This window comes from Eriocheir sinensis, chromosome 20, assembly GCF_024679095.1.
Source record: "Eriocheir sinensis breed Jianghai 21 chromosome 20, ASM2467909v1, whole genome shotgun sequence".
NCBI lineage: Eukaryota > Metazoa > Arthropoda > Malacostraca > Decapoda > Varunidae > Eriocheir > Eriocheir sinensis.
The window spans coordinates 18294708-18316728 of NC_066528.1; the positions used below are offsets into that span (position 1 = coordinate 18294708).

The following is a 22021-nucleotide window of genomic DNA, read 5'->3' on the forward strand; positions in this document are numbered from 1 at the left end:
CTATGCTCTGAGTACGACAATCTGGCAACGGTGGTCTGAATACGGAAGGAAAAGTGGCAAGGTTGTTGAGTGGGTGGGAAGGAAGGAAGGAAGGGAGGGAGAGAGGGAGGGCAAGGTGACAGAGAGAGGAGAGCAGGGAGAGATGCGTGGGAAGGTGAGGGAGAAAGGGGAGGAGGAGGAGGAGGGGGGGGGGTAGAAGGCCTTGGTCAGGTGGTTCAGGGTGAGGTGTATTTTATTTATAGTAAGCATGCATCTCACCCCTTCGCTTCATCCTGTCTCCTTCCTCTATGCAATGACTCATGGTTAACTTAGCTGTTTCTTGTACTTGTTTGCACTGCTTTCATCTTTCTATCTATATGTAAGGATATGATAGGTAGGTACATGGGGTCAGCTATATGTGTTTGAATAGGTAGGTTGGTAGCACGATATATGGGCGGTATTACAAGACAATTTCGCTTTTCACATTATCTATTTCTAAAGGTCAAAGAGGGGGTCAATTGGGCTCTAAAGAGTGTTTCTACAGGTTCATGGTACAGAGGAAGGGTCACACTATCACCAGGGTCATAAAACTACTGCTGGAAATGCCCACAACTCCTACGAAAGCCTTGTCAAATTAGTGTTCCTGGGAGATGAAATGTCTTAAAATACGACTTATTGTCTCCTGGTTAACTTAGGCTATTATTGTGCCTATGTATATCTTCACTTGGATAATGTTTGCACTATGTCTTTTATTTGTGTGTGAGAGAAAAGGATAGATAGATAGGTATGTGGGTCTATGTGTGTTTGAATAAGAAGGTTGATATAAACAATATATTCACTTGGTTAACTTATGCATCTTGTAGTTTTATATATCTTCACTTGGGTCATGCTTGCATTGATTCTATCTTATAAATGTATGAGAGAGAGAAGGATAGGTAGGTAGGTATGTGGGTCTATGTGTTTGAATAAGAAGGTTGATAGTACGATATATTCTCTCTTGGTTAATTTATCCCTTTTGCTGTACTTATATATATTTTGATTAATGTTTTCACTGTCTATCTTCCTCTTTATGTGTATTTAGTGGATTAGGTAGGTAGGTAACTGTGCTGGTCTGTCTGTTTTTCAGTAGGTTGGAAGACAGCATATAGTTTAGCTTGGTCTGTTCGCGCGTGACTGAAAAACCCGTAATTCCCACCTAGTTAAGTCTGCCTATTCATACACCTTCAAAGAAAACGGGAACGCGGCAGCAGGGTCATCGATTTTCTATGATAGCAGCTCTCCCCCTCCCTCATCCCATTCCTCCTCCTCCTCCTCCCCATCCTTGCTCCCCTCTACTTACCTACTCCCCCGTCAGTACCTCCCCCTACTTCCTCTTCTAACACCTGGGAAGACTGAGGGAGCGGGCAGTGTATTCCCAGTGGTACCGTGACAATACCGTGTTGGCACTGGCCCTGATAAAGTATATATATCAGTATTTTTTGTTCTGGTGTTAGTGGTGATGGTGGTGGTGGTGTTTGTGAGTAGATGTTTATGTTTGTATTGACCGGGTTTGTGTTTGTGACGAAGGTGGCTGTGGTGTGATTTAGGTTTGTGTGTGTGTGTCGTATTCTCGTTTTTAATAGGATTGCGTCGAGCTCATGTTTGTAAATATATTACATTCATACATATAATTTCTTTGATCAGTGGGTGTGTGTGTGTGTGTGTGTGTGTGTGTGTGTGTGTGTGTACATTTTCACTATACTTTGTAACATTCCATTCATTGTACGGTTTAGAAAGTCGAGTTTTTGTTTTAGAATGTCACCTTTACAGTTACTGAGAGAGAGAGAGAGAGAGAGAGAGAGAGAGAGAGAGAGAGAGAGAGAGAGAGAGAGAGAGAAGGAAAGAGGAAGAAAAAAGAAAATGAGAAAAGAAGTGAAAAGAGATCAAAGAAACGAAGAAAATGAGAGAGAGAGAGAGAGAGAGAGAGAGAGAGAGAGAGAGAGAGAGAGAGAGAGAGAACCCGACCGAGACCAACTGACCACTATTTAAAAGGAAGAACTAGACGTGAGTGAAAGAGAACGAGCGAGAGAGGAAACACACGGAACGTCCCACCAAACCCACCAGTCCTTGCTCTCCCTGCCGCTTATTCAATGCTGAGGATTAGGCTTTCAGGGTGGAGGAGCGAGACGGGACAGGGCGGCACAAGGCTGGACTCCCTGACCATAGAAGACTCGCTGCTGGGGGTGGGTGTGTCTTGCTGTCTTGTCTGGAGCGTGGTGTGGCAGTGTTGTTGATGTGTTGCTCTGGACAGACGTTGTAAGAGGGCCTCGCGGTGTAGTTTGTGTTGCATTCTGTTGTGGGTGAAGGGTCTTGCGAGTGTTGTTGCGTGGTACAGTGTTTCATATAGTGTTTTGTTATGCCGAGGAAGAGTTGCACCGAGGGAATTGATAACGAGTTTGTGTTGAGTAGTGTTGCAATCTGTTGCGGGTGGAGTGTGTGGCGTGGTACAGTGTTGTGTGGTGTTAGTGTTGCTTAGTGTTGTGTTATACCGAGGGAGGGACAGGCTTACGAGTTTGTGTTGTGTTGCAGCCTGTTGCGAGTGGAGTGCTTTGCGTAGTGTTGTGTAGCGTGGTACAGTGTTGCATATAGTGTTGTCTGGTATTAGTGTTGTGTTATACCGAGGGAGGGACATGCTTACGACTTTGTGTTGAGTAGTGTTGCAGTCTGTTGCGGGTGGAGTGCTTTGCGTAGTGTTGTGTGGCGTGGTACAGTGTTGCAGATTCCTTTTCTCTTGTGTTGATATACGAGTGTTGATATATAAAGAGGGTACGAATTTCTTAGCCTGATATTCTTAAACGCCTACAACTCTCACATAGTTATTTCCAAAGGCCAAAAAACGTTGTTAAATGCGTTCTCGTGAGTATTTGATCACATTCACAATATAGAAGCTTTACCAAACTACCACCAGGGTCAGAAAACTACCCACGGAAAGGCCCACAACTCCCACGAAAGCCTTGTCATATGTGTGCTTGGAAGACGAGATGTTTAAGAAAAATACCCTTAGATTACTGGGGAGCATCGTATAGATTCAGCTCATCTGCCTCCACTGTGGTGTCTCAAGGTTGGGGGGTACCGCGCCGCCCACGTGCAGAGAATTTGAAGTTAGTTATACCTGCGCCGTCAGTGTGTGGGGAGGGAGGGAAGCAGTGGGGTCCGTACAAGGCTTGACGTCGGAATTGTCAGATGCCCCCACCTATCACATCAACTATTTCCAGAGGTCAAAAAGGCGGTTAGTCGAGTTCTAATGAGTGTTATTTTAGTTTCACGGTACAGAAGAAGGCTCAGACTACCACCAGGGTCATAAGAGTACCCCTGGAAATGCCCTAAACTCCCACGAATGACTAGTAAATTACGTGTTCTTGTGTGCAGAAATGTTTAAGAATATGGCCCTGAGCCCCGCCCATGTTTACGCCAGAGTGAGCCAGGCTGTGTGGGTACGGGGTGCGTCTGTTTGTTGACATTATACGCATGGTAGAGAGCGTAGTCGTGGGATTAATAATATTCACTCTACTATATAGTCATTATAGCCAACACCAGCCAATACCTTATAGTGCCCAATACCATAGCTTAGTCTGCCCTAATGTAATCTTATGTTAATGTATCGTAACCTAACATATTGCGACCCTGTATACCCATTTTCTGATTCAGTTTATGACAGTATACCCACACATACCCTGAAATAGATTTATATATACATTAACCTAACCTAACCTAACTGAATCTAGAAAAAGAGAGTAAAAGAGAGATGGAAAGGGAAGTAAGGAAGAGAGAAGGAAAAGAAACACGAGAGAAAGGGAAGGAATGAATGAAGAAGAGGAGGAAAGATTGGGGAAAACTAAAATCAGTGTAATGTAAGAAGATGGAAGGGGAAACTGCAAGAAAACGATGTGCTTGGTCGTGGGTGTGTGTTGGGCGCAGGTACGGTGTTGAACTATGATCTTAGATGAGGTTGCGTCTTGCTTGTTTATATTACACGCATGGTACAGAGCGTAGTCGTGTGTGTGTGTGTGTATGTGTGTGTGGCGCAGGTATAGTTTTACAGGCGATAGGAAAAGCGATAATTTATATATTCCTTCACCGGTAACTTGTGTGATCTTACCTAGGGTTGCGTTTTGCTTAAATACACGCATAGAGTGTGTGTGTCGGAGGTTCTGTTGCAGACGATTATAGAAGCGACAATTTGCATATTCCTCCTTTGGGAACGTGTATGATCTTAGCTTTGGTGGTTTGATAAGCTGTGTCCCGTGCAGTCCTCGGTTGGGTATAGAAAAGAAGGGAAGTGAGTCTCCAGTGGTATAGCGTTTCCATATCCCTGCCCTGTCCTGCCCGCTGGAGGCCACTGGTACCTCCTGTCTGAAGAATGAATGTCACCTCCGCGCCGAAGATCGTTGCTGGAGGGGTGTTGACGTGGGCGGCGCGTCGAGTGTGGGCGGAGGAACCAGATGTATCGTCATGTCTGCATTTGGACCATGTACCCTCCCCTACCGCGACTCCCTGTCCTTAACCCTCCTCCCTCTGCCCTGTGTCCTTGTCCCATCCATCTTTACGCCTCTGTACCTTCACACTCTCACTCTTTCATGCATTACCGTTTCCTTGTCTGTGTTGCGTCGAGCGGAAGTGCCTCAAGTCCCCTGCACGAGATGAGTGTGGTCGGGTAGGGAGCTGCTGCCCAGATGCCCCTCCCTTTCCCCGCCCTCCCGCAGACCAGGTGTGGGCCGCGGTGGTGATGTAGCGGCTCTGCACTGCACTCTGTAACTCGCCCGCCCGCATACGTTGACTCAGAGGTGACGAAAGGTGTAAGAACCGAGTGATCGTACGTGGTACCGTGTGTGTGTGCGTATGTGTGTGTGTGTGTGGAGCGGGAGCGCGCAAGTGCCAGTGAAAGGCGAGAAAGTGCCGAGTTATCTCGTGTTGGTGCCGTCGACGTCGAGTTATCGTGTGCACCTCCCCGCTGTGGCACTCCGGGAACTGTCAATAGGCGACTTGCAGTGCCATGAAGCTAACCATGGCTGGAGGCGGTGGATGAGAGCCGAGGCACTGCGGGGTGACACTTGTGAGTGGCACCATTGGTCTGGATGTCAGTTAAGCTGTGAGGGACGGAGCGCGGTGTTGCCAGCTGCGTGGTGGCTCCCTTCCCGGCACCACTAACTCGATCGGATAGGCAGCCTCTGTTCAGCAGGGTTGCCAAATTATCGTACTCAAAACATCGCATTTATCAGTTCCAGTGCCCAAAACTTTCCTACCCACACAGATAACGAAATTCCAGTTAAGGTTCTCGTTAAAAGCGTTACTTATTGGTGTCTGTTTGCGATAGCTGTGACTTAGAAACCGGAAAATACGATGTGCTGAGTGGATGAGTACGATAATATGGTAACCCTGCTGTTCATTGCCTCGGTGTTTGTCAAGGTGCATTGTTAGGCGGTAGCGGCGGCGGTAGTGTCGGTAACTGTGCTGTGTCAGGTGATCGGTGTGTGCTTAATGTGTATGTGTCAGATTGTGGTGTCTGGGCTCTGTTGGCACTGCACGGGGACATCTGGGCGTGGGCGGGGCAGGATCTTCAAATTCCCGCACCAACACCACATTCTTAGCTAGTACTGATAGTGTTTCCGTGGATGTGAGGCAGGTGTGTGTGTGTGTGTGTATGTGTGTGCGTGTGGTTACTGCAAGGCTTGATGTTTAGTGCCAAGACATGGTTATGCGGACTTTTTTCTCGTACCCGTGATTGCAGGAAAAAAAGTCCCAGCGCGTCAGTGATTTGTTTCGTGATAATTAATGTTGAAAGCGTGGTTATCATTCTTCCCGGTAATTCATGTGAGGAAAGTAGGCCGGCGGCACAGATCCAGGCGCTCTCAGGTGGAACAGAGCGGTGGCGGCGGGTGGTTGTGTGGTTGAAGCATGGTCGAGGCCGCCAGACAACCACTCACTCGATGTAGCCGGAAAATAAGTCGCAGCACCCTGTCAGTGAGCTCAGCCATGTAGTGTACTGTAGCCAGGGACATAATTTTCAGGCTGTACTGTCAAACGTATCGGCACATAAGTTAACCTGTTTGAAAAGCCTCGTACGACCCCAGACAGTCATTCAGTGTAGCTGGGAAATAAGTCGCAGCTCATCGGCCGTGGACTATCAACCGTGTAGTGTAGCCAGGGACTTTAAATTTTCAGGCTGTACTGTCAAACGTATCGGCACATAAGTTAACCTGTTTGAAAAGCGTCGTACGACCCCATACAGTCATTAAGTGTAGCTGGGAAATAAGTCGCAGCTCATCGGCCGTGGACTACCAGCCGTTTAGTGTAGCCAAAGACATTAATTTTCAGGCTGTACAGTCAAACGTCTCGGCACATAAGTTAACCTGCTTGAAAAAACCTCTCGTAGAAGTTACTGTTTGGATTTCCATGGCCTGTGTTGTGATCTTAGTGATAGTTGTACCCGACTTCTGCATTTTAAAAGGGAGAGTTACCCATTAAAACCCGGTTAATCTTCTCTGTGGCCTTGGAAAACAGTCATAATGGGAACCCGATATGGAAGAATATACACTTAAGTACTTATAAAAAAAGGAAGGGGTGAGGGGTGGAGTCAGGGCAGCTGCGTGAAACTGAACTAGCACAGAAATCACTCGTGTCTGGCAGCGATGTTAGCACGAGTGTTTGGGAAGTGAAAGGGGCTCAGGTGGTCGTGGTGGAGGTGGTGGTGAAGGAGGTGGAGCGACGCAGCACTGACCCACCCACCCACCCGTCCGCGGCCAGCCAGGCACACGTTTACTGGGCCTGGTGGTGGATGGTGGCACTGGGTCGCGGTCTCGTACACAGCGTTACCATATTAGCGTACTCAGAACCTACGATTTCCCGTCTTCTACCACATAACAAATTCGTAAGGACATCAATAACTAGCGATTTTAACACTAGAACATCGCATTTCCCGTCTTCTACCACATAACAAATTCGAAAGGACATCAATAACTAGCGATTTTAACACTAGAACATCGCATTTCCCGCCTTCCACCCCATAACAAATTCGAAAGGACATCAATAACTAGCGATTTTAACACTAGAACATCGCATATCCCGTCTTCTACCACATAACAAATTCGAAAGGACATCAATAACTAGCGATTTTAACACTAGAACATCGCATATCCCGTCTTCTACCCCATAACAGTTCCCAAAGGACATCAATAACTAAAGATTTTAACACTAACTAAAAAAATATCTACAATTATTTAGTTTAGAGGACTAAATTCACTTATATCCACTAATTTTATACTGTATTGACTTGTATCTACTCTCCTTTTGGACATGTTAATTTTCTTAGGTTATTAAATTCGTTCGTTCTTTCTAGTTCACGCATTCTGTAGTATATGTATGTGTGTGTGTGTGTGTGTGTGTGTGCATTTGCCTAATTTTAGTATACAAGGCTTGAGCTACACTCGTATGGTCCTGCCTCTGCATATATACGTACCAACCTGTGTGTGTGTGTGTGTGTGTGTGTGTGTGTGTGTTGGGGTCATTGTCCACATACACCCACATCCTATATATTCTCGTTTTCCTTTACATTAAAACTTCCTCTATATCCCCACGTTAACAATATATTATTTTGGACACTCATCTACACTTTCTTACACAGGGGGCAGTTATTAGCGGACTTTTTTCCCTCATTTGTTTTTGCCCTTGAGCTGCCTCCTATACTGTAAAAAAAAGATGAATGAATAAGATAGACTACTCACTACCTCTCATGTTGTGACTATGCGGTTCAGAACTCACTATAGAAAGCCAAGCCTCTAAACTGCTTTGGGAAATAGAGCATCCGAGCATTAAGCGGTAACGAGAGAGAGAGAGAGAGAGAGAGAGAGAGAGAGAGAGAGAAAAGAAAGTGAAAAAAGGAGATAAAAGAGAAAGAAACGAAGAAAATAAGAGAGAGAGAGAGAGAGAGAGAGAGAGAGAGAGAGAGAGAGAGAGATGCTTCCCTATCCAGTCATATCTCAACCTTCTCTCTCGCACACCTGTGACCCCCAACACACACACACACACACACACACACACACACAAACAAACAGAACAGGTAGAAAACGAAACCATATCACGCGTTACATATTATTATTATTATCATTTTTATTATTATTATTGTTATTATTTGTAGTAGTAGTAGTAGTAGTAGTAGTAGTAGTAGTAGTATCAGTATTAAAACCATCATCTATTCTTCATCATCTTCCTCCTATTATTATTATTATTATTATTATTATTATTATTATTATTATTATTATTATTATTATTATTATTGACGTAGGTATCGGCTAAATAGGTAGGTAAGCTCGTTTTCTTTCACGTCCTACGATAGAAAACCTGGAAGTCTTCTTAGTAACATAGACTAAAGCATTATGAACCCAACACCAAATTCAACTCCATATGTTCAGAATCTCACCTTGTTATCTGTGAGCTTAAAACTGCCTGTAGAGACCTTTTTTTATTATTATTTCCTTACCTGGCCACAATTACGTTGATTTGCTGTACTAAAAGGGATGCTATTTAGTAAGTCATTAGTGTACCCTTGTAGATTTGCTTAAGGGTTGAAGTTCTGGTTAATTATGAAGATTATGATAGTGTGATGAAGCGTCGAGGCTCATTGTTCTTAAGGGTTTGGATGTAACATTTTCTTCTCTTCTTTTCTTCCTTTTTTTCTTCCTTTTTCGTCCTATTTCTCTTTCTTCCTCCTTTTTCTCCTTCTTCCTTTCTTCTTTCCTTTCTTCTTCTTCTTCTTCTTCTTCTTCGTAGTAGTAGTAGTAGTAATAATAATAATAATAGTTGTAACTTAGCTCTCCACACACACACACACACACACACACACACACACACACAGAGAGAGAGAGAGAGAGAGAGAGAGAGAGAGAGACATGGTGTAGCCTACTTACATTAATTCTGCCTTAACAATATATCCGAGAAAGATTTGAAATACTGTTTTGAATGCTGGTGAGATTCAATTCCGCTATCCATAGATTCTGAAGGTCTGTCTTTGGGGTATTATATGACAAGGCACTCGCCGTTATTTATTTATTTATTTATTTTACAACATAGGAGACAGCTCAAGGGCACAAAAAAAGGAAACAATAATAAATAAAAAAAATCCCGCTACTTTGTATTTGTTTGTGTGTGTAAATAACAGAAGGCTACATGAAGATGGGTTATGATAGCTTTAGGAACATCATCATCATCATCATCATTATCATCACCATCATTATGTGTCTACTGCAGCACATAACCCTTTCCCAATGGTGTTAGTGTGCTCCATCCGTCTCCAGCAAAGGTTCCAATTTCACCTCTTCTGTGTGTCGCTTCTGACTTACACAATACCATGGGTGCTAGCGTGTGTGTGTGTGTGTTCGAGACTGGGTGGGGTGTACTTAATCATACGAGGCCATATATAGATTCTTTGAACGTATAACTGGTAACAAACAGCTTATATAACTCTCTCTCTCTCTCTCTCTCTCTCTCTCTCTCTCTCTCTCTCTCTTCGTTTCTTTCTCTTTTATCTCCTTTTTTCACTTTCTTTTTGTTCTTTCTTTTTTCTTCCCATATTTTTACATCTTACATATAAAGAAAGGAAGAAAAAAGAAAATTTCCTCTCTCTCTCTCTCTCTCTCTCTCTCTCTCTCTCTCTCTCTCTCTCTCTCTCTCTCTCTCTCATTGCACTATTTTCCTTCTTTTCCTTTCAACAAACAAGTAAAAATTATTAACTTTTCTTATATATTTTTGCGTAGTCTCTCTCTCTCTCTCTCTCTCTCTCTCTCTCTCTCTCTCTCTCTCTCTCTCTCTCTCTCTCTCTCTCTCTCTCTCTCTCCAAACAATAGCAAAACTTAAAGCTGTATCTTGCATCCAATTCAATATATATATACACATTCCTCATTCACCTTTTTCAAACCCTTACGAATAGAACGTTGTGTGTGTGTGTGTGTGTGTGTGTGTGTGTGTGTGTGTGTGTGTGTGTGGAGGGGATCGTAGTGTCGCTCTTTATAACAAGGCTCCCTGATAGACCTGTGTTTCCTGACTGCCCGCTAGATCATGTTACAGACACCCTCACCACCACCACCACCAGCTCCACCAATATATTGTTAATTATTATATTGTTATTATGATTGTCTGTATGTTCGTTATTATTTTTTCTTTCCATTTCTTCCTATTTTCCTCCTTTTTCCTCATTTCTCTTTCTTCCCCCTTTTTCTCCTTCTCTTTTCTTTCTTTTCTTCCTCTTCTCAAACATTTGGGCGCCTGAGCACAGATTCGACAAGGCTTTCACAGGAGTTTTAGGCATATCCAGGGTAGTTTGATGTGTTTTGGGCATTTTCAGGGGTAGTTTGGTGAGCTGTGGGGCATTTCCAGAGGTAGTTTGATGAGTTTTGGGCATTTCCAGGGATAGTTTGATGAAGTTGGGGCATTTCCAGGGGTAGTTTGATGTGTTTTGGGCATTTCCAGGGGTAGTTTGATGAGTTTGAGGCATTTCGAGCGGTAGTTTGTTGAGTTTGGGGCATTGCCAGGGGTAGTTTGATGTGTTTTGGGCATTTCCAGGGGTAGTTTGTTGAGTTTTGGGCATTTCCAGGGGTAGTTTGATGAGTTTGGGGCATTCCAGCGGTAGTTTGTTGAGTTTGGGGCATTGCCAGGGGACGTTTGTTGAGTTTGGGGCATTGCCAGGGGTAGTTTGATGAGTTTTGGGCATTTCCAGGGGTAGTTTGATGAGTTTGGGGCATTTCCAGGGGTAGTTTGTTGAGTTTGGGGCATTTCCAGGGGAAGTTTGTTGAGTTTGGGTCATTTCCAGGGGTAGTTTGATGAGTTTAGGGCATTTCTAGGGGTAGCTTGATGAGTTTGGGGCATTTCTAGGGGTAGCTTGATGAGTTTGGGGCATTTCCAGGGGTAGTTTGATGAGTTTGGGGCATTTCCAGGGGTAGTTTGATGAGTTTGGGGCATTTCCAGGGGTAGTTTGGTGAGTTTGGGGCATTTCCAGGGGTAGTTTGGTGAGTTCGGGATATTTCTAGGGGTAGTTTGGTGAGTTCGGGGCATTTCAGGGGTAGTTTGGTGAGTTTGGGGCATTTTCAGGGGTAGTTTGATGTGTTTTGGGCATTTCCAGGGGTAGTTTGTTGAGTCTTGGGCATTTCCAGGGGTAGTTTGGTGAGTTTGGGGCATTTCCAGGGGTAGTTTGATGAGTTTGGGGCATTTCCAGGGGTAGTTTGATGAGTTTGGGGCATTTCCAGGGGTAGTTTGATGAGTTTGGGGCATTTCCAGGGGTAGTTTGATGAGTTTGGGGCATTTCCAGGGGTAGTTTGGTGAGTTTTAGGCATTTCCAACCTCCTCATCCTTTGTATCTCATCTACGTAACCTTTCTAAGCGTTGAGGGCTGAGAGAGGAAGCGAGGGAGAAAGATTGGAAAGGAATTAACTTATCCTTCCCACACTCACACCGAGGACGAGCGACTATTGGCGTTTAACTTTTATTACGGGCAGGAGTAGAGCGTCGGGGTAGCGGGGTATCGGGGTATCGGCTGTCCAGGGATGGTTAAGACTGGGTTCTGACTTTCGTTCGGCGTCGTAAGTTGTTGCGTAACCAGAGGAAGGAAGGACGTCCGGGGTGGGTGAAGGAGAACGATGAGGAATAGGAAAAAAAGGAAAGAAAATGAGAACTCGAGGGTTTGAGGTGATTTTTTTGTGGGGTGATGTGAAGTTGGGGCTGTGATGATTGTTGTTGTTGTTGTTGTTATTAGCACGCATTAGTAGTAGTAGTAGTAGTAGTAGTAGTAGTAGTAGTAGTAGTAGTAGTAGTAGAAGTAGTTGATCTTGTTGCTGTTACTGTTGTGGATGTTCTTTTATTGTTTATTATTATTATTATTATAGTGTTTCTGTTGTTAGTGTTAGTGTTTTTTCTTCCTTTTCTTCCTTATTTTCTTTCTTTTTCCTCCCATTTCTCTTAATCCTTTGTCTCCTTCTTCCTTCTTTCCTTTCTTTTCTTCCTCTTCTTCGTCTTTTCTTCTTCTTCTTCTTCTTCTTCACCGTAGTAGTAGTAGTAATAGTAGTTGTTGTTGTTGTTGCTCTTCTATATCATCATTCTAGAGAGGAAGAAATACGCATCGGGAAGCCTTGTATCGACAGCTAGGGAGGGGGGGAGGGGGTCAATAGGGGGGTGAAAGTGAGGGTGAGGGGGGTGAGGGGGTTCCAAGAGCTTATACCAGGCTGAAAACTTCCTGCTTCCTCACTTTTTTATTTTTATTTTATTAATGGAAAAAGCCAGTGTAATGCGATTCTGTGCCCTGTTCTTTTACTTGCATTACGGGGATTCTTATAGTTTTGGCAACACACACACACACACACACACACACACACACGTAAGGATCTTCTGTATAACTTGATGCAGTGTTTAGTCGTCGTCTATATCTTTTGCTCCTCTTGTGTTAATAAAGTTTTGGCAACATTATTACGCTCGCAAGTTGTATAGGCATATGTGATGAGTAAGGTGCTTCAATATGACTTTCAATTTATGGTCTTCACATGTTTCCGTTTCAGCGCTCAACCACACATTAGACAAACCTTTCCTATGAGATTTCGGTCTTTCTAAGGGTAGTTTTATAACACCTCTTAAAGTTTGACACCTTTTCTGTACCATGAACCAAAAACGAACATATTAGAACACGATTGTATAGCTTCTCGTATAGTTGACTCTTCCTCTGCACCATGAACCTAAAACAAAGACATTAGAACCAGGGGTAGTTATAGTTTGACCCTTCCTCTGCACCATGAACCTAAAACAAAGACATTAGAACCAGGGGTAGTTATAGTTTGACTCTTCCTCGGCACCATGAACCTAAAACAAAGACATTAGAACCAGGGGTAGTTATAGTTTGACCCTTCTTTTCTACCATGAACCTAAAACAAAGACATTAGAACCAGGGGTAGTTATAGTTTGACCCTTCTTTTCTACCATGAACCTAAAACAAACACATTAGAACCAGGGGTAGTTATAGTTTGACCCTTCCTCTGCACCATGAACCTAAAACAAACACATTAGAACCCGATTTTATAGCACTTATTATAAAATGACCCTACTTTTCTACCATGAACCTAAAACAAACACAGTAGAAAAGCCCCTCTTATGTTTTGACCCTTCTTTTCTACCATGAACCTAAAACAAACACAGTAGAAAAGCCCCTCTTATGGTTTGACCCTTCTTTTGTACCATGAACCTAAAACAAACACAGTAGAACAGCCCCTCTTATGGTTTGACCCTTCTTTTGTACCATGAACCTAAAACAAACACAGTAGAAAAGCCCCTCTTATGGTTTGACCCTTCTTTTCTACCATGAACCTAAAACAAACACAGTACAAAGGCCCCTCTTATGTTTTGACCCTTCTTTTCTACCATGAACCTAAAACAAACACAGTAGAAAGGCCCCTCTTATGGTTTGACCCTTCTTTTGTACCATGAACCTAAAACAAACACAGTAGAAAGGCCCCTCTTATGGTTTGACCCTTCTTTTGTACCGTGAACCTAAGCAAACACTCATTTGGACCCGATTAATCTCCTCTTCGGTCTCTGGAAATAGCTGTTCACCCTCCTCGTCTCCCCTCCAGGAACCAGGCGAGGTCGGACTACACGTACAGCGCGTCTCTGACCTACCGAGATCGAGTGACACCAGACCGGAAGATCGGGTCTCCCAACATGGCGCGGCGGGGGCTGAGGGGTGGGAACATCAATTACATTCAGTCGCCGGATTTCTCCTCATCAGACCTGTCTATCGAGAATGATGACAGTAGCCAACTGAACCTCAGAACGAGAACAATACTCCGCCCCATGGATGCCCTCTCAGGTAGGCTGCCACCCCCGCCTCTAGTGGTTCCCGGGTCTCCCTAAAGTGCAGTGCTTAGGGCCTTTCTTCTTGTGCTCTGCCTGGCCCTTGATGTCTCGTGTCTAAACCCCGTGTTCTTAAATGTATCAGCACTTGAGTTTGCTTGTTTGAAGAGTCTGGTTGTGGAATTTCAGTGGAGTGTTTTGTGAGCCTGGTGATAGTTTTGCTGGTTGTGGAATTTGAGTGGAGTGTGTTTAACTGGTTGTGGAATTTCAGTGGAGTGTTTTGTGAGCCTGGTGATAGTTTTGTTGGTTGTGGAATTTCAGTGGAGTGTGTCTAACTGGTTGTGGAATTTCAGTGGAGTGTGTTTAACTGGTTGTGGAATTTCAGTGGAGTGTTTTGTGATCCTGGTGATAGTTTTGCTGGTTGTGGAATTTCAGTGGAGTGTGTTTAACTGGTTGTGGAATTTCAGTGGAGTGTGTTTAACTGGTTGTGGAATTTCAGTGGAGTGTGTTTAACTGGTTGTGGAATTTCAGTGGAGTGTTTTGTGAGCCTGGTGATAGTTTTGCTGGTTGTGGAATGTCAGTGGAGTGTGTTTAAATGGTTGTGGAATTTCAGTGGAGTGTTTTGTGAGCCTGGTGATAGTTTTGCTGGTTGTGGAATGTCAGTGGAGTGTGTTTAAATGGTTGTGGAATTTCAGTGGAGTGTTTTGTGAGCCTGGTGATAGTTTTGTTGGCTGTGGAATTTCAGTGGAGTGTGTTTAACTGGTTGTGGAATTTCAGTGGAGTGTTTTGTGAGCCTGGTGATAGTTTTGCTGGTTGTGGAATTTCAGTGGAGTGTTTTGTGATCCTGGTGATAGTTTTGCTGGTTGTGGAATTTCAGTGGAGTGTGTTTAACTGGTTGTGGAATTTCAGTGGAGTGTTTTGTGATCCTGGTGATAGTTTTGCTGGTTGTGGAATTTCAGTGGAGTGTGTTTAACTGGTTGTGGAATTTCAGTGGAGTGTGTTTAACTGGTTGTGGAATTTCAGTGGAGTGTGTTTAACTGGTTGTGGAATTTCAGTGGAGTGTGTTTAACTGGTTGTGGAATTTCAGTGGAGTGTGTTTAACTGGTTGTGGAATTTCAGTGGAGTGTGTTTAACTGGTTGTGGAATTTCAGTGGAGTGTTTTATGATCCTGGTGATAGTTTTCCTGTTTTTTAGTAGTGTTTGCATATTGTAAAGTGAACCAGTACAGAGCAACTAGACATGAGCAGAATTTTATACATGTGCTCTTGACATCTGTGTTTGGCGCTGCAGACAACAGCGATGTCGAGGAGGAGGTGGTGGTGCCGGTGGCCAGGAGAACGCGGTCCAGCAGGAGTCGTAGCTTGGACGTTGTGCCAAGAGTCAACGGGTCAACTGTAACCAGAACCGTAACCTCCAGTAAGTGATCAATTGGAGATACAAGTGCAGCCTTTTTAAATTTTTCAGATTGCGAAACTATGGTGAATCTGATATTGCACAAGGTAGTGAAATAAGACATACTAAACTGAGACAATTCCCTTTAATACACTGAGAGAATTCCCTTTAATACCCTGAGACAATTCCCTACAGCCTACACCACCACAAAGACACTGCATCGTGGCCTTGATGTTGAAAGTGACGTTGATGACGGCACGGAGTCCACAGTCCCTCGGCGGGCTACCCCACTCACAGCCCGAAGCGGCACTCCTTTGGCCAGGGCCGGCACCCCCACCAGTAGGACCAACTCAAGGTCGTCAGTGTCCGGTGATGGCGTGGGCAGAGGCTACACACTTGCCAAGGGAGCCATTGCTGAAGACGTGGAAGAGGAGGAGGCGGAAGGTGGTAAGGGTATTCCTCTTTGTTGTATTATTAAAGTAATGTGGAAACTGCGGGTTCTTGTAGCTCTCGTACGACAAATGTTTGAATTTTGTCTGTTCTTTTGTTTTGAGCAGCGTCTAGTAGGCTTTTTTTTGTGTTTTTTGTTTTTTAATCTTCAACTGCCTCCTTTGCGGTAAAGAAAAAAAAGCATTCATTTTCAGGCGAAGGTAAAATTAGGGGGTAGACTATCCTAATTTTGCTCACACTCATTATATCTTGGAAAATCTTAGGAAACAGCTTCGGGATCAAAACGAGAGTGACCAAAAAAGGAGACAGCTTAGGGGTCAAAACAAGTGACAAAAAAAACAAAAAAAAATCATAAATCTCTCCCCAGAATCACTATTGACGTGGAGGACGCTGAGTTGGCGCAGCGTGAAGCGGATCACCACCTACATCACCACGACCGTCATTATGATGGTGGTGCGGACAGTGACATCCCAGCAACAGCAACAACAACAACAATCAAGCACCTCGGACTCCATCTCAACCTCGACCTCAACCTCTGAAAAGCTATCAAAACACTCCTTCTGGTCGAGCGTAAGGAGCAGCAGTCGATGGGTGGTGGACGCAAGCACAAGAATAGTCACCTCCTCTCGGGAACACTTAAAGAAAAGACCAATTCTCATCTGGATCCCTCTCATTCCCCTCCTGCTCCTCCTGGTTCTCGTGGGTAAGTTCCAGGAGTCGTCTCATCGTACCTAGACCAGTGGGGAGAGGAAGCATGGTTTTTTTATCCGTCCTTGGTTTTGCATGATGGATAACTAATGTAAATGATAGCGGTTGCTTTGTCCGTAGTTACAGGTCAGTGGAAACACGCAGAGGGCTTTCTGAATTCAGGTTACATGGGTTGAGTTGGTGTTGTTTTGGTATGTGTAATCTTTGGGCTCTGCGGTTTGATTTATTCTTGGGTTAACTTGGTCTCGTCAAATTTTACTGGTTTTTTTTTCACTTTTCTTTTTTCTTTATCATTTTTTTCTTCATTTTCTTTCCTTTCATCAAATTTTACTCTTCTTTTTTATTTTTATCTTTTGGGTTAACTCGGTCTCGTCAAATTTTACTATGATTTTTTTCACTTTTATTTTTTTCTTTATTGTTTTTCTTCCTCATTTTCTTTTCTTTTTCATCTAATTTTACTCTTTTCTTTTTCTTTTTCTTTTTTTATTTTTGCCATTTAATTTCCACTTGGTTAACTTGGCCTCATCAAACTTTACTTTATCTTTTATTATATTTTTAAACTTTTTTTTTTCTTCTATTATTCTTTCTTTTTTATTTTATTTTTTACTACCTTTTTTTGGGGGGAGGGAGGGAGGGGGGGGGGACTGTGGCATGTTCTATTTGAGACCTGCTTACTGTGCTATATAATTTTTTTGTTCATTATTTTGTAGCTTATGTTAACCTTCAATGACACTACTTAATCATGCTGTAAAGAAGCCCTATTGCATATTCATCCTTATCAGAACTCATGATTAAAATTCGACGTACATCATGTAATGCGTATCCATGTTCTCTATGAGGTATGCGAGTGTCCATGGCCCTCACAGCTCGAAAGGAACAGAACATATTAACCCAGTAGCAGCGGGGATCATGTTTCTTAATGGTCCCTCTAAGCAAGAAAAATGAGAAAAATCACCCCTCATAAACCATTTCATAATATATATCAAAGCATTTGTGATCAGATTATGTATCATCTATTTTTGGGGGTTTATATCATGGCACAAATTTGGCCCATCACTGCTACACGGTAAAGCCACAAATTTGGCCCATCGCTGCTACACGGTAAAGCCACAAATTTGACCCATCACTGCTACACGGTAAAGCCACAAATTTGGCCCATCGCTGCTACACGGTAAAGCCACAAATTTGACCCATCGCTGCTACCGGGTTAACATTAGAAAAATCACTACAACAGGAATACCTAAGCTTTTCAATTTATTTTTTTGTTATTGCGGGTCTGGTGTATTGTTAATTTGTCAGGTTTGCTCTTGAAGTGTTGAACTAATACTATAATCCAACTGTTTCAAATAATCCATTGAGGCGGTGGGTTTCACGGGTCCTTTCCTCCCCTCTGCTCTGCCACACAGTCCCAACACCTATTTCCTCTCATGTTTACCTATAGCTAGCATATGAGAGGAAGAGATATAGGTGTTGGGTGGAAAGGAAACGCAGAAGCCACCGCCTAAATGCTCTTTTTGAAATGGTTTGGCTATAGAACACTACTCTTGCATCCACCTGGGATTTGTACGTCAGGCAGTGGTTGATGTTTGTAGTGTAGTCCGTACTCTCTGTCTCTCAGTCTTTCTTCATGTAGCGTAAAACTCACAGGTCTGTTGGAATGGCAGTAGTGTGTTGGTTTGGAGTTCTCATTATTTTAATCATCATTACCCCTCTCTTCATTTTGGCAGTAATCTAATAGTTTGCAATACACCCAGATTTCATAAGAGGGTAATCAACTATATATCTTATTGAATTATTAGTGCTCTACAAATGCTGACTTATTAATATCATCATTCTTGATATCTGTCCTCCACCAGAAAACTTTGGAACTTGTTTTTCAAGTTCTCAGAAGGAGGAGGAGGAGGAGGAGAGGCATGCCCCTTGAGAACTAGATTTCATTGACCTTAATCGTGTGGCAATGATTCCTTTTCCTTTGCAGTATCAGTTCACATTTGTCTTTGCTGCAAAATGCTTGGATCCTTTATTAATTTTTTTTATTGTTGATTTTAAAATGTGTGGGGAATATTGACTCTTGATGCTGGAGACTCAGTGTTGTGATATTAGATGTCTACCTTAGAAATTGTGGTTCTGCCATGCCAAGCAAATCTGTTCATTAAAATGTCAATAAAAAGTTGTGATTTTCAGGTTGCCACTCCTCACAAGACAACCATGAACAAAGTGGTGGGAACCAGTGATTGATTGGCAACAGTGTTTCTGTCCTTGAGAATGGCATTTAGTGACTCTTATCACACTTGCATCTTTTCCTTCCTGACTCCATTTCTTAGTTCCATAGTTGTTGAATATTTACACCATTACAATTAGTGCTTGATTTTTTTGTAGGTTTGTGCATGTTTGCCTAGTTGTAGCATATGGGTTTGCATGTATTCAGTCGTCCCTCAAATAGTACGGTTTCCAATAGTTTGGTTTCGGTTTTATGTGGATTTTCATGGAAGATTTTTTTAGGATTTTAAAATTTTCCGACGAGCAGGAAATTTAAAAATCCTTAAAAGATCTTCTTCTGTGACAATCCGTATAAAACCAAAACCGAACTATTGGAAGCCATACTATTTGAGGGATGACTGTACTTGCTTATGTGTGAGTGCGTTTGTTTCTTTGCATTTATTACTTCAGTATTTAGTGTTGTGACCCTTGCTGAGCTATTCTCACCCACTAATACATGAATGGCAGGATGGTTTGGTGTCTGGGACCAAGCAGGCGGTTGTCAGTGGACCTCCGATCCTGCCCGGAAGTAGCGATCTCATAGTAAATCTGCATGAAAAATTAGATAGCAGAAAAAATACTAGATAAAACAGTGTCGGACTTGCATGAGGACGCTGCATGCTATAATATTATTCTTAACCTGTAGCCACTAATTAAGTAGATAAGCATAAAGTCCTTAGTAGCTTATGTTATTTAAATATACAATTCAAGAATCTTACCAAGCGTAGAGTAGACAATACAAAAACAATCGTGCTTCTTGGGCATTCTTCTGATAACATGGTTCACGGTGGTGGAAGAATGTTTCCATAAGAGGAGATGGGAGGCTAACATCAATATTTAACTCTTAAATAATTGAGTAATAATTGTAATAGCTTTTGCCTACTTTTTCAGCTGTACTAAAATTGTATTTTACATGTTATCAGAAGAATGATGACCTAATGTAAATTTTCTTCACTAACAGCATCCTGGTGGCTGTTGCAGTCTGGTGCCAAGACAGGTGACTCAGCTGACCCCTCACAGACCACTGAAGGACCTTCTTTCCTGTCCTATACCTTGAGCACAGCATCTGAACTTACTAACTCGGTGACTAGCGGCATCTATCGCGCCCCCATTCTGGCTTGGGAAGCTGCCACAGGTGCGGTGGCCTGGGTTATGTCTATGTTCACAGCCGGCATCTCTGCATTATGGGTCTCAGTCACGAGCATGGCCACTTGGCTTTGGTCTGTGGCACACGCTGGCTTAACCCTCCTCCTGCAGACACTCTACCTCATGCTGGAACTCCTTCAGATTGTGGCCTTAGCAGTAGTAACTTCCTTCTCCTCATCTGTCTCTTACATTTTTGGCTTCCTCTTCCCTGTCGCACCCACAAAGGGATCTGAAGGAGCAGAAAGTGAAACCTCTGCATGGTTGTCAGGGCAAGCCTCCATGGATTGGGTGTCACAGGCATACACAAGTGTGTCAGAAGCTGCCCAGAAAACACAGACATGGGTGTGGGAAGGGTGGCTGTGGCTGGTGATTTCTGTGGCTGACGCTCTCACGGCCGTGGCTTCCTCCCTCCTGTGGCTCCTGGGCCTGGTGTGGTCTCTGCTATGGTTCCTGGTATCTGGACTCTGGACTGTACTGGTCTACATTTTTACTGGCACCATTGGTTTGTTTTCGTCGACCTCTGCTGCCATCACCTCATCACTTGTGGAAGCGTCGTCTTCAGTGGCCAGCACAGTCCAACTGGTGAGTGATGATTTTAAAACCTTGTAATTCTTGCAGGATAATTTGTTTAGAACCTCCTCAATGATATTCATGTGTTTGTATGTTTTGTCTGTAAGTATTTGAATTTGCAAAATTTTAAAGCAAATTTTGTGTTAAGGATTAGTGATGGACAGTTTACTCGCCAGTTGTTCCTGCCACTGTCCAAGAAATCGGGGTCTGTGATAAAGGAAGAGAACACTTTGCATGTGTCTCAGTCCAACTCTGTGAATGGCCCCGACGTTAGTGTTGCCGGGGTGTCTGTTGAGGACGTTGTGAGCAGAGTGTTGAAGAGCACGGAGCTGGCAGCACTCATCACTTCCATTTCCTCCCAGAACACTGCCAAAAGCCAGTCTGCTACTGAGGACATTCACTTAATTGTCAAGTAAGAAATAGGTCATCATCAGTTATTGTTGTTTTTATTAGATGTAGTTTTGTGGTATTTACATGATCAATATTAACCCAGTAGCAGCGGGGATCGTGTTTCTTAATGGTCCCTCTAAGCGAGGAAAATGAGAAAAAATCATCACTCATACAAACCATTTCATAATATATATCAAAGCATTTATGATCAGTTTGTGTCATCAATTTTGGGGGGTTTATATCATGGCACAAATTTGGCCCGTCGCTGCTACACGGTAAAGTCACAAATTTGGTACGTTGCTGCTACACGGTAAAGTCACAAATTTGGCCCATCGCTGCTACACGGTAAAGCCACAAATTTGGTACGTTGCTGCTACACGGTAAAGTCACTAATTTGGCCCATCGCTGCTACACGGTAAAGTCACAAATTTGGCCCGTCGCTGCTACACGGTAAAGTCACAAATTTGGCCCATCGCTGCTACCGGGTTAAGTTGTGGGTTTGTTTGACTCCCTTATGTAGCAACTGCAAAGACCTTCCATCATTACAGTGTTGTGTGAAAGGAGTGGTGACTTTTATTGTGCATTTTACCTCCTTGGAGCAATGCTGTCCAATTGCTAATTTGTCTAAACTTGCCAGAATTCCTCAGCTGCATAATATAAAGTTACAAAAGTGTCTAGATTTCTGTGAATAAAACATTCCTTTCTTCATTATAAGAATAGATAGATCTTAGAGAATAGGTTGAATTAAGGACTCAGAGTTTAAGTAAAGCTCTTCTCTTGCAGAACTCTTGTGGAAGGGGAATTGAAGGGACACAAAGCTGAAACTGCAGCATTGTGGGAAAGTCACACCAAGGCAGTAGCACAAGAATCAAAGTCCCACGTGCTGTCTGTGGAAGAAAAACAAAGTGGTTTTCTCATGCAGCTGGGCTTGGTAAGAGACTGTCCTGCTAACCACTGTGACAAAATGTTTTAAGCACAAGGGGTTTTAGTGTAGATTTCAAGCTATCAATTTACATAGTGTAGTGCCATGATCTTCTTGATAAAAGATATTGCAGTGTAACAAAGTTCCTGATCGCATATAAAGAATTGTCATAAAGCTCACAGTCCTCCCTCCACAGCTTGAAGCCGAGGTGGCGCGGCTGCAGGGCTCCGTCAAGGGTGGCCAGGAGGGGCACGAGCAGCATCACCAGCGCCTGGAGGCTCTGAGCACCAAGATCAGTCAACTTACCCTCCAGCTGCAGGAGTTAGAGGTACTGACACACAACAA

General features: G+C 43.3%; 1 protein-coding gene and 1 long non-coding RNA gene across 4 annotated transcripts in view; one reads left to right on the forward strand and one right to left on the reverse strand.

The window, feature by feature from the left end:
• Positions 1–22021, forward strand: part of LOC127001311 (uncharacterized) — a 66007-nt gene that overhangs the window by 39717 nt on the left and 4269 nt on the right. The window contains exons 6-13 of the mRNA XM_050865736.1: positions 13620–13855; positions 15130–15255; positions 15427–15678; positions 16049–16384; positions 19610–20376; positions 20529–20776; positions 21538–21685; positions 21873–22004. Of these exons, the coding sequence (XP_050721693.1) occupies positions 13620–13855; positions 15130–15255; positions 15427–15678; positions 16049–16384; positions 19610–20376; positions 20529–20776; positions 21538–21685; positions 21873–22004 (2245 nt within the window). The remainder of the gene's footprint in view (positions 1–13619; positions 13856–15129; positions 15256–15426; positions 15679–16048; positions 16385–19609; positions 20377–20528; positions 20777–21537; positions 21686–21872; positions 22005–22021) is intronic.
• LOC127001318 (uncharacterized) lies at positions 12692–13597 on the reverse strand. Of its 3 annotated transcripts, none has more exons than XR_007755017.1 (3): positions 13415–13597; positions 13039–13353; positions 12692–12976 (listed from the first exon to the last, which is right to left on the reverse strand). It is a non-coding gene; the product is annotated as an uncharacterized LOC127001318 (long non-coding RNA). The 3 variants fall into 3 exon arrangements; XR_007755015.1 differs by having other exon boundaries at positions 12692–12790; positions 12853–13353; positions 13415–13596; XR_007755016.1 differs by having other exon boundaries at positions 12692–12790; positions 12915–13353; positions 13415–13595.